General features: G+C 33.4%; 1 protein-coding gene across 1 annotated transcript in view; it reads right to left on the bottom strand.

Moving 5' to 3' along the window:
• The window catches only part of FOXP2 (forkhead box P2), a 633,254-nt gene that overhangs the window by 49,297 nt on the left and 571,457 nt on the right, over positions 1-12,500 (bottom strand). Inside the window, exons 11-12 of the mRNA XM_017864605.1 lie at positions 5,594-5,807; positions 3,766-3,870 (exon numbers count right to left, since the gene is read on the bottom strand). Of these exons, the coding sequence (XP_017720094.1) occupies positions 3,766-3,870; positions 5,594-5,807 (319 nt within the window). The remainder of the gene's footprint in view (positions 1-3,765; positions 3,871-5,593; positions 5,808-12,500) is intronic.

Raw genomic sequence — 12,500 nt, 5'->3', positions numbered from 1 at the left:
GTAACTTCAATCATATACAATCCAGATTAGTGATTCAATTTTAACCTTTGGATTCTTCAAATTCATTTAAAGTTGTAGCATTTTATAAGCTAAAAAGGGATCAGATTTAAATCCAAGTATGTCAAAGACTGTTTTAACAAAATGTTTCACTTGCATATCACTGGTGTTTGATTTATTTTGCATCAAGCTTTTTATGTTTAAACACTGACAGGAGTTTAAATACAAAATGTTAGCTGTCACTATTCATTTAGTTGATTATGTGAGATGCCTTAGTTTTGAGAGATGGGGGCACTGTCACCAAAAGAAACAACATTCTGACAAGTTCAAAGAATGCCTTCTTGAGGTCATAATTTTGTAGCCATGCTGCCTAGTCAAAGACAAAGAAATAGACAATACACATTAAGTAAGAGTATAATTTTAGAGTAGTCAGCTGCAATAAAAGACAACAAATTTCTATTAAATAAACTATGTTTCCACTATGTTTTCTATTGCTCTTCATATAGTATCAAGCCTTAAAAATTTAAACTGTAATAAATTTAACTCATTTACACCCATCTACTAATTAATCTTTAATACATTAATATATTTATGGACACTAGCCATCCTGCCTTTCTTAAAGGGGAGTATTTCCACCTTTGTATCTTAGATGATGTTTTGTGTGCTGGCATCTATGCATGCAGGTTCAAGAACACTTGTCTGCTAAATGGAATGTTATATTGTAAACCTTTTGGCTTAAGCTCTAAAATCAATCCATCTATATTCAAGCTGACTTAGTTCCAATGGAATGATAATTAATTTTGCAGACAAACTACTCTAAAGTTTTGTCAGATGTTATTACACTTTGACATTTATAAGACAGTAATGAAGAACTAGTATTAAATGCTTTTAGTGATCCAGTGAGATACTCAATTAGTGGTCAGGAAAAATGGTTAGCTTGTGTCAACACCTACTTTACAGTAAAACTCAAAATTTTCCTAAACACTTTTATCCTGGACTTCTCATTTTTGTATTTTCTGCGTTTCATCTTGCGTGTACAAATAACTACTTCTAACTTATGTCTGAATTTTTTTTATCCAATGAAAAGAGGTCTCATTAAAGAATATATAAACAATTAAGAATATATAAGAATAAAATATATAACCATAATATATAAAACATAAATATATAGTATATATATAGCAGGTACATATATTGTTGTTATACATAAGATTTGACTGTCGCTTTATAATGGCTTTTCTTTGGTGGCAAGATAAGACGTAGAGCAGGATTCACCAGTTTAGTTTTTGAGATGTAAATGTGAATAAAAGAATTGGGAACTACAATAATTCTTCTACTTTTCTTTTTAATTTGACATATGTTGCAGCTAATAGTAAAAAGAATGGTTTCCTTTATTTGCAAACACAAAAGGATAAAGCTATCTGATATCAAATTCAAAAGCTGAAGCTGTAAAAATTTATTTCTAGTCGTAATACTATAACTAAAAATGTCACAATAATATTTTCCTAAAAACGTGTTTATAATAAACAGCTGGATTAAATTTTGAGCAGCAGATACACAAAAAAAGAGAACATAAACGCATTTCTAGTGCTTTATAATTTTAGCCTCTCTCCATTGCCCTTCAGCAAAATCCTCAGTTTTCTCATTTATTTACCAAGAGGAAAACAAAGTCATCTGAGAAAACTCTGTGTAAGTGTGATCCCTTTCCTGCTTCATTTTCACTTCGCCACCAGATGGCACGTAAGCTTTTTTTGAATATCTGAAGTGAATTCATTTAGTGATATTATATGTTCTTCTTTCAATTTCTAACACATTTTAAAGAGACAATGCCTCTATGAGAGAGTATTAGTCTAGCGATCAGTATTTCCTTCGGTTCAGTATACTTACTTAGGTGGCTCTATTACAGAATTTATCAAGATCTTTGGACTCTGGTGAATCTAAAGCATATCACGAACAAAAATGGATAAAACGGCTTAAACTGCCTGTTCTTAGTTCTGTCTCCCTATAAACGTTATGAGTTGGAAAAATGGTCAGTCTTTGGAACCAAAGTGGTATCTGATAATTGAAAGGAAATCGGCTTTTTAATGTAATTTCTTTGTTTTATGTTTTTGTTTTTAAGCACTGCATGATATTGAAAGAAGACTAAGGTAAAATGAGGGCTCATGATTCTCTGATTCTTTAGTAATAAACACATAATATTCTGAGAAAAATTAAATTGACTACCTTTCATTTGCTATAAACAAAAATCATACTGAAGGAAATATGTATTTTTTTCGCTAAAGAGTTTATTTTGAATTTTGTGCAGAAGCAAGCAATTTTGGAGCAGTAAAAATGCATAAGGTGAGTGGGTTAGTCGCTATGACATAATTTACCATTCTTAAAAAAACAGTAACAATAGCCCTTTACATAATTTCAATGACAAGGAATAATATATTGATAAGGACAAATGTATTCACATGAGGAAATGGGAAATCATCTGTTAAAACAACATCCCTATGTTCTTTCTTTGCTTTAACTTTTTTTTAATTATTATTATTTTAGAGAAGAAAACTTCAGCAAAGCTACCTAACATTTTTTAATGGTCTCTTTGCTTATAATCAGTTTCATACCCAAATAAACGGCAGCTCACAACTGTTTTGATAAAAGAAAAGTGTAAATTTTCATTTAAGGCCATTTACAAAGAGCCATAGTGGTATATGAAGCAAATTTTTTCTTAATTAGTTAGGAATGATAAAAGGTTAAAAAAATCTTTGTGGAAGTCTTACTGTAATTCATTTATAAAGTTATTGTGATGGCAAGTACTTGTGCCTGGTTGTTAAGGTGCTTTTGCTCTATACCCTGTAGTCAGTCTTCCATTTGTAAACACATCTTTTTGATGTTTCTGCCAACATCCTGGCAACAAAGCAGTGCAATTTCAAATGAGCTAATTAACTTAATTGTTGATGAAGCATGAAACAGTTCACTCACCCTGTTAGCTGCACCATGACAACATAAGAGTCTCAGCCTGTGAAGTTACTCATCTCCATAAGCCTATCTGTAGTTCTCTGTTTAGATCTCTTGTATACCAGAATTGTGTAAGGAAAACATTTCATGAAAGATGAATCTTTTCACTTGAAAAGAACTCCTTAAGATTTTTTTAAAATAAAATACTGTATTACAAATTAAGAATACACAAAGTGTTGGTTTTAAGCTAGAGAAGCCATGTAATCTGCTATACAAAGATATAGCCATGTGTGTTTCTTGATGTTTCTAAGGGCAAGAAGTAACAATGTAAATGAAATGTAGTTATTTCTTTAAAGTTTAGCCAGTATAAACTTTCATTTTAATTCTTGTAGTTAAATGTATATACTAAATACTATTTTAAAAAATATATAAAGCCTGTAATTAAAAAACAAGCTTTCAAAATAAGTTTACTGAAAATATATATATTATGACGACTCACATAATATTAATTAGGAACTTAAAACTTAAGAGAATTCTATTTTACAAATAGTTCTGTTATAAAGTTCTCCAATGATTAATCACATATTATTGTAGGCTAACATTTTCATTCATTCAAAATCTTTACTAAATAATTTGTAAAATACCTTAATGAAAAGATGAAGCCTGACCTTGCTAATCCACTTGTTGGAACCCACAAAAATCTTACAGTGTGTCTTATAATGGACTTTTACTTTTCTCCTTCATCTTTTGTTTATTTACAACGTGCCCAAAACTCCCATATAATCCAGCACCCCCCCGCCAAAAAAAAAAAAGTAAAAAACCTACTTTAAAAACTGTCCAAAATCTTCACAAATGCTTTCACAGCCTGGCCATTTGCAAACTCCATGGCCATAGAGAGTGTGAGAGGCCCCAGTCTCCTCATGTGACGAGCTGTAGCAAAAGAACACGACGTCAGATTCATCTCAAAAAGCTATAATCGTTGCAGGCTGCTAGCGCCTGTCAGGTTACGATCAGTGACAAACAGGTCAAAACAGGTCAATTCAGCTCAGAGCAGTCAGAAAAATTTAATCGTTCTATTGAATAGTTCAACTGCCAAGGCTAGATGATGTTCCAATTAGAGGAGAAATAGAGCCAAAGATGACTGTTAATAAAGGATGAAAAACTAAGAGGACTGTATAATATCATATGCTAATGCTGCCATATGACCTTAATGTAACATTTTATCTCTAAATAAAAAATATATATTCATATGTGGTCAAGTGAAAAAAACCCTTCATTTTTAAGAAAATAATAGGACAGTCATCATAAGATTTTGAAGTGCTCTTTTAAAGAAGATATGGACCTCTAGGCTTATTTAAATTGTTTAACATTTATGTATAAACCACATGTATTTCTACTAGTTACACTTGATTTAGAAAATCTACTTTGGAACAGTATTCATTAGCTATATCTTTATATAATTATTAAAGACTTTTGATAAATGAATATTAGATAGAGAGAACCCAGAGAAATCAACCAACGTTTGGAATACACAATCATCAAATTAATCTCAATTAAAACAACAGCATGAAAGCATTCAGGAGCATACCACTTTATACTAATAAAACCAAACAAGAAAAATTTTCCTTGATACTCAAATGAAGGCCAGAAACATCACTGAATTATAGAATTTTATTTTAAATGGTAGTATAATTCAATATATGTTTCTTTGAAAAACATTTGGTTATGACAAAGAATTTGTAATGGCAAGGCAGATATTCATAGTGCATAACAGAACACTATCAATCCACTACACTTACATATGAAGTTTGGAGCTTTATATATAAGCCTAAGCCATTACGTTAAGAATTCTACACTTACATTCCATCTTTTAAAACAGATTTTCACACTGAGCAATATTTTAGCTTATGAACTATATGCAAATTACTTTAAAGGACTTGATTAGAGAGCACTATGCCTAAATAAATGGAACTAAAGGACAAATGTACATGAATGCTCCTTTTACAAATGCAATTTTTATACAACTAAAATAAAACAGTAAGTAAAAAATTATCTAACATAACACATTTAATATTAATAACTGAAATAAAATATTTTTTCTTTGAAATTTTAGTTGAATTTAATCATAAAATTACCAACATAAGTTTATCTTTATGTGTTTAAATATTTCATCATGCCACAATTAAAAAGGCAAACCAGAATTTCCATCATCTAGCTTAGTATGCTTGTGTCTATATTATTTATCTGTTCTCTGATTTCTAATTCATATGTTTGAAACATATAAGAGAGACATCCATGCATCTTTAATTATTTGAAATTAAATAACTGATTTTAGCTTGAAAATGTTCTCAGCAATCAGGTTAATCATAACATCTTAGTCATAAAAATATATTGATACAATCATTCCACATGCACTCATGAAAAAATAAATGTCTTCAGGCAACTCCCCAACTATATCCATCAAACTTTTGGTATTTGAACTGCTTTTCTGTAATATAAAGAATATAATAAGATAAATAATCTAAAGATTTCTAACCTGTTGTTCTATACATTTTGTCCTTCTTTCAAGTACAAATTGTTCTTTTCCATTGTCTCAATGGTGAAAATAAAATTTGATGATAGATAAATATAGAATAAAGCTCATGAGATTTACCTGTCTCGTCTTGCATTTAGAACTGAAGACTGTCCATTCACTATGGAATGATGAGTTATTGGTGGTGATGCTTTGGAAGTGGTGGAGGAGGTAGTCGAGGAGGAATTGTTAGTAGTGAGGTCTAGCCCTCCATGTTTAATGCCATTGTCTTCCATACTGTGAACTCCAGTCACTTCTTTCCATAACTGCTGAATCTCAGCAGGACTTAAGCCAGCTATAAAATGAAAGAAAGCTTCATTAACATGACAAGGTAAAGTTTATATAATGAGCTTTGTGTTATTAATAGATTAATACCAACAACAACAGTGATGTTACCTGCATAAATTAATATGCAACAAAAAATCACTTTTACACTATCAGCACTAAAGCTTTTGTCTTGAAAAAAATCATTTATTTTCTAAAGAGTACCAATTTGGGAATAGTATGCGGAATACTGCCATATGAAATAATTGAGAATATTATCAAGCATTAAAAAAATCTCTGCATGTTCCATTTAAAAACTGAACTAGGGCCAGGCATGGTGGCTCACGCCTGTAATCCCAGCACTCTGGGAGGCCGAGGCGGGCAAATCACTTGAGGTCAGGAGTTCAAGACCAGCCTGGCCAACATGGTGAAACCCTGTCTCTAGCAAAAATACAAAAATTAGCCAGGTGTGGTGGTGCACACCTGTAATCCCAGCTACTGGGGGGTTGAGGCAGGAGAAATGCTTGAACCTGGGAGGCAGAAGTTGCAGTGAGCTAAGATTGTACCGCTGCACTCCAGCCTGGGTGAGAGTGAGACCCTGTGTCAAAAAAAAAAAAAAAAAAAAAAAAAAAAAAAAAAAAAAAAAAAAAAAAAAATAAATAAATAAAATAAAATTGAACTATTCAACTTTTAAGAGTAGCTTTTACTTATTGCTAGTATTAAGGTTTTGTTTTTTTTTTAAATCAGTCAGGAACTTGAAAGAGAAATAGATTTTAAAATAGTATCAAAAGAAGTAAAGAAAAAGGGAAACAAAATGCAGGAAAAAACAGTGGACACCCAACCAAAAAATTAGGAGATTTTCACAATAATCTGGTCATTTTGAATATTTCTCAGAGGGGTGACGTACATAATAAATTTAATTTTGGTGGTCTTAAAGAAACCAATATGCTTTACTTAATATGGGATCAATTAAGAAATAAACATCCTATAACTTCTTCAATTTATGACTGATAGAGAAATCAACTACTCATTGTTAAAACAATTCCTGGTTCAGGGATTATGCCCCAAATTTACTTGAATGATATAATAAAAATAGAAAAAGCTAGATAATAATCCCTTTAGCTTTCTTTTTTTTTTTTTTTTTTGTTTTTATTTGAAGACGGAGTCCCCTCTCTCTTGTCGCCCAGGCTTGGAGTGGCAGTGGGCAATCTCCAACTCACTGCCAAAGCTCTGCCTCCCCGGGTTCACGCGCATTCTCCTGCCTCAGCCTCCAGTCAGCTGGGATACAGGTGCCCACCACCACGCCAGGTAATGTTTTTGTATTTTTAGTAGAAGACGGGTTTCCACGTGTTAGCCAGGATGGTTTGATCTTCCTGACCTCCGTGGATCTGCCCCGTCTCGGCCCTCCCAAAAGTGCTGGGATACAGCGTGAGGCACCCGTGCCCGGCCAATCCTTTTTGGTTTTTAACTTAAATATAAATTTGAAATAAAGTATTGAGAGACTATTGCTTACAGTATTTGACTTAAAAAATAGTCCTGTGTCTTAGTATATTTTTTATATACCTTGTGCTTTTTAATCCTCAGTACAAACTAATAGAGTCAGTATTATTAGTTTAAACAATTCATGAAAAAGGAAACAAACTAAGAGAGAAGTTCAAAATATGTCCAAGATCACCCAGCTTCCACATGGTAAAGTTGTAATTTAAATCCAGGCAGTGTGGCTTGAGTACCTTTGCTCTTAAAATACTATATTAAGAAAATATTAAAACTACTGAATAAGTAAGTACAGGGAAAAATGAAGAGACTATTTTACTATATTCTGGCATTTTACTAACTGCATTACATTTATAATCTTAGTTAACTTCGCTTGAGGTTAGAAATCATTATATTTTACAAGAAGGCTCAGAAAGATTAAATATTTTGCCCGAAATCACTCAATTTATGTTCAGTGAGCAGAATTCGAACTCAATGCTCTGTGGCTCCAAAATCTATGTTCTTAATTACTATGTGCATCTATAACATCTAATATAAAGATGAAAGTACAACTCAAACTACCTCTCCCAACCTAACACACGTCTACATTAGATTCTATAATGATGTAAGAGATGTGTGGGGTGAAGCAGGTTTAAATAGGCAGGGGAGATGGGGCAAGATAACAGAGTATGATGGTAAGAAGAATGAACTCTCTCACTCCAATCCCTGCAAATGGAAAAATCCCTGATCTAGATATCACTATATCTAAGTATTGGCAAGTAGCCAATAGCAACAGAAGAATTCTCACTGTTTCAAACATAACTTCTGGTCAAGTTATTCATCACAGCATTAACTTTAAATTGCTATGCCTATCACAATTTCACACAGGTAGTTTTACTGAAGGCTATCATTTCAGTGATTCTGACTCCTTGAGATTTTAAGACAAGGCCTGAGCCTAAAGGAAAAACAGGATAATTTGGGTTTCCAAAGTTACTACAAACCATCTTTTTCCATAGAAATGAAAGTGGCTTTATAAAGAAAGGTTTCTCTGTTACATAGGAAACAACTTTTTTATATAAAGATCTATAATTATTGCTTTAACCCAGAATTCTGCAACTTTTCTGACTGTAACTTTTTGATTATCGGTTGGTGTTTGTTAGGTGTCCCAAAAGGAAAACTTCATCAGCAAATCCTTTTTCATGACAGCGTCAACATGTCTTTTGCATGAGAACTTTCTCCATCTTACCAGCTGCCTCTCTGCTCTACTGTCAACTCTTGCCTGCATCACAGCTATAGCCTTCCCACTGTCTTCCCGCTATTACCTTGCCTTGAATATATGAATTTACTCTTCATGGAGCAGCCAAGTGTTCTCTCTATAAATGTAAATTAGGTCATGTCGCTTCCCAGGCAAGGCCTCCAAAGGCTTTTGAGAATACTTAGAGGAAAACAAAACAAGAAAACAGTAACAAAAACACCCTTACTATGGCCTATGGGGCACTGCACTTATTATCTGGCTCTTGCCTGTCTCTCTGATCTCATCTACTGCTCTCTCTTCACATTTCATTCTGTCATACCAGCATTCTGTTGCTTCTCAAATGTATCAAACATTTTCTCCCTTTCCAACCTTTGCTCTGGCTGTTCCTACAACCTATTCTTGGCTTCCTCCCTCCCTTCACTTAGATGGTTCAAAGTTCACCTCCTCTAAGTTTCCAACCACACTATCAACCCCTGCCCCTCCCCACCCTCCCTTCTAGCATTCCTTAACTCCTCATCCTATTTTTTTTAAGATCATGTATCAGTTTCTGAAACCATTTAATCTATCTATCTATCTATCTATCTATCTATCTATCTATCTATCTATCTATCTAGTCTACCTCTTGTTATCACCAGTCTCCCTCTAATACAATTAAAGTGTTATAAGAGTAGGGATTTCTTGTTTTACTGGTATACCTCCACTGCCTTGAACAGTGTCTGGCACGTGCTCAATAAATATTTGTGAATTTCATTGATTATAATAGAGTCATACATTTCTTGAAGACATGTTGGTGCCCACATGGAAGTTTTGTGACTCTTAAAGGGCATACTCTATATGAATATTGCTACAATACAAGACTAATGTCTACAGAATTGTATATGGCACTAGTTACTTCTAACACAGATTGAGTGGCTAACAACATTTTACATCTCAGTTAAAGGCTTAGATGGTTTTAGAGATTATACCAACTAACGATGTTACTAGTAATTCAGTTTTGGGATTTTATTAATAATTTAGTTACATAAGTATCTACTTGCCTTCTAAAAGTAGATTTCTATGATACTATTCATTTGTACTGAAAATTAGTGACATCACCATGCTATTGCAATAAGGTAACAAATATTAGGCAGTTAGTAGGCCCTCAATAAAGATTAGATGAATAAATGACCTGTTCAAATAATCCAAATAATGTTTCTTAATTAAAAACAGGAAGAAATAGTTTTAAAATATTATATAATAGATAAGAGGCAGAGAATAAAAGAAGTCAAAAAGATTCATTTTAGCAGCAGCAGGTCCTCAAATGTTGGCATATTAGAATCACCTGGGCATATTTTAAAATCTCTAAGACCTTACCACAACCCACACCAATAAAACCACAATGTTAGAAGGGAAACACAGGCATTAGTAGTTTTTGAAGCTCCAGAGGTGATTTCAATGCACAGATAATTTTGGGGCAAATTTTAAAAGAAAACTATTACCTTGCTCTTGGGACAAAGCTTTCAACCTAAACATTGCTCTGCTCTTTTATATGCATACAAAACTACTTAGAAAATGTGAAACAACTAGCCAACTGATTTTGTACAATTTTGAAAGTTTTATGAGCTTTGAAGTCTTGATGGTTTGCAATAATTAATCTAGGTTATTTTTCAGGCAGTGATATAACAAGTTCAGTATTTCCAAAACAGTGTTCTATGGAACAGTAGTCTTATAAATGCTGTTAATCTAAGAGGTCCGTGGTCTCTATCTTGGAGACTTTATTATTCATGTAAAATAGTTCTGAGATGTGTAGTAACAAGGAAAACTTGAATCTCATTTTGAAGTCAGCGTTTTCCAATTATATTTGAGGAAGAAAAACCCAAGAAACTCTTTGCAATTACGCTAGTTTGTGTAAGTTTTAAATACCAGGTGTAAGTTTAGGAGTCACCAACTGATCCCTAGCCCATACCCCTCCCTAGTCTTTCTATTTGAAAATGCCATGTAACCTTATCCAGTTTCTTAAACTTTCCATGTTCAAAACTAAACTCCTGTTTATACAGCCCCCTCCCTCAACCCCAACTCAGTTCTCTTTAGAGTATTCTTCGTCTCTGTTTTATTTAACTGATACTTACATAGTGCTTTTGATATGCCAGACATTCTTCTAAGTGCTTCACATATGATATCTAATCTAATACCCCAAACCTTTGCCTTTGCACACTAAGGCAAAGAAAAGTTAAGTGCCTTGCTCTAGAGCTACTCTGTTGCAGAGCTTGCTCTCATTTTCGGGTCATTATTCATTAACCCTTTCCTCAGGACTCCTTCTGAGGGTCACCCCATTTTCCTATTGTTACTTAGGTTTTTCCTGTTCTTGCCTTTGTTTCTCTCCTATGGAGAGAAATATATTTTACTTAACTTATTTAACTTAACTATATATTTTACTTAACTTATTTATTGTCTGCCTTCTAGACTAAAGTGTATGTTTTATGATGGCAGGTATTTTTGTCTGTTTGTCTGTTTTCTTCACTGCCATATCCCCAGTGTCTGTAAGAATGCCTGCAGTCAGTGAAAGCTCAAAGAATATTACTTGAAAGAGTTTTAAAATTTGGCCAGAACACTCGTGTACTGGCAAACATATTCTGGGAATCTGTGGACTAGATTATTATGATTAATAGACAACGTTTATCTTAAGTGAAGATTATTCGGTTTCTCTTATTTCAAGGATATATACACTAGACGTGCCAAAAAGTTTTGTAATTACTCAATTTTAAAATTCCATGGCCACAAAAAATTGGGAATCCCTACTCTACTTTTGGATAATAATTTGGGCTTGTGCTTATTCACCGCCAGTACCACAAACATTAAAAGGTTTTTACCACAGGAGCTGAGTAAATGAAAGGGTAATTCCTTAATCAAGTTGCCTATCATACCACAGATAATACAACTTAATAATAATTCTTATGACAGGGTCTGACTGGAGTGCAATGGCATGATCACAGATCACTGTAGCCCTGACCTCCTGGGCTGAAGTGATCTTCCCTCCTGAGCCTCCCAAGTAGCTGGGATGTGACCAACCACAGGCATACGTCATCATGCTCAGCTCATTATTTTATTTTTTGTAAAGACAGGGTCTCGTGCTGCCCAGGCTTGTCTTGAACTCCTGGGCTAAAGTGATCCTCAGGCCTCAGCCTCCCAAATTGCTGGGATTATAGGTGTGGTCCACTGTACTTGGCCTAATAATAATTCTTTAATCCCACATTCAGAGTTTGTGGAGCATCTACAAGGTGCCAAGCACTGTGCTAAGAATTAATTAAAATTAATTCATATCTAGATTATATGTCCTTAAGGCACACGAAGTTTAAAAATGTCTACGCTAGTTTCAACACAGCTTTGAAAATGCTAAGTTGATTTTTACTTATTACTAAAATAAGTAAAAAGCAACTTTTATTAGTAAAAAAATCTCCTTAGCAGCTTTTTCACACTCAAAAAAATAAAAGATTTTTTCAATGTCGTTTCTTTTTCTGTGTCCAGTAACTGATTTTTAAATGTCAAACAAATAATTGTATATATTATGATGCGAAGTATGTATATCATTAATTTCAAAAAAAATTTTTTTTAATTCTTTTTTTGATATTTAAATGTAGCTTTTATTTTTAGTATTTGGATGTCTGTAATTTTTTTTTTCTTTCTTTCTTTCTTTCTTTCTTTCTTTCTTTCTTTCTTTCTTTCTTTCTTTCTTTCTTTCTTCCTTTCTTTATTTATTTATTTTTATTATACTTCAAGTTCTAGGGTACATGTGCATAATGTGCAGGTTTGTTACATATGTATACTTGTGCCATGTTGGTGTGCTACAACCATCAACTCGTCAGCACCCATCAATTCATCATTTATATCATGTATAACTCCCCAATGCAATCCCTCCCCCCTCCCCCCTCCCCATGATAGGCCCCAGTGTGTGATGTTCCCCGTCCCGAGTCCAAGTGATCTCATTGTTCAGTTCCCACCTATGAGTGAGAACATGCG

The sequence above is a fragment of the Rhinopithecus bieti genome, unplaced genomic scaffold (assembly GCF_001698545.2).
Source record: "Rhinopithecus bieti isolate Rb0 unplaced genomic scaffold, ASM169854v2 scaffold_75173, whole genome shotgun sequence".
Classification (NCBI taxonomy): domain Eukaryota; kingdom Metazoa; phylum Chordata; class Mammalia; order Primates; family Cercopithecidae; genus Rhinopithecus; species Rhinopithecus bieti.
This window is presented reverse-complemented; position numbering and strand designations above follow the sequence as displayed.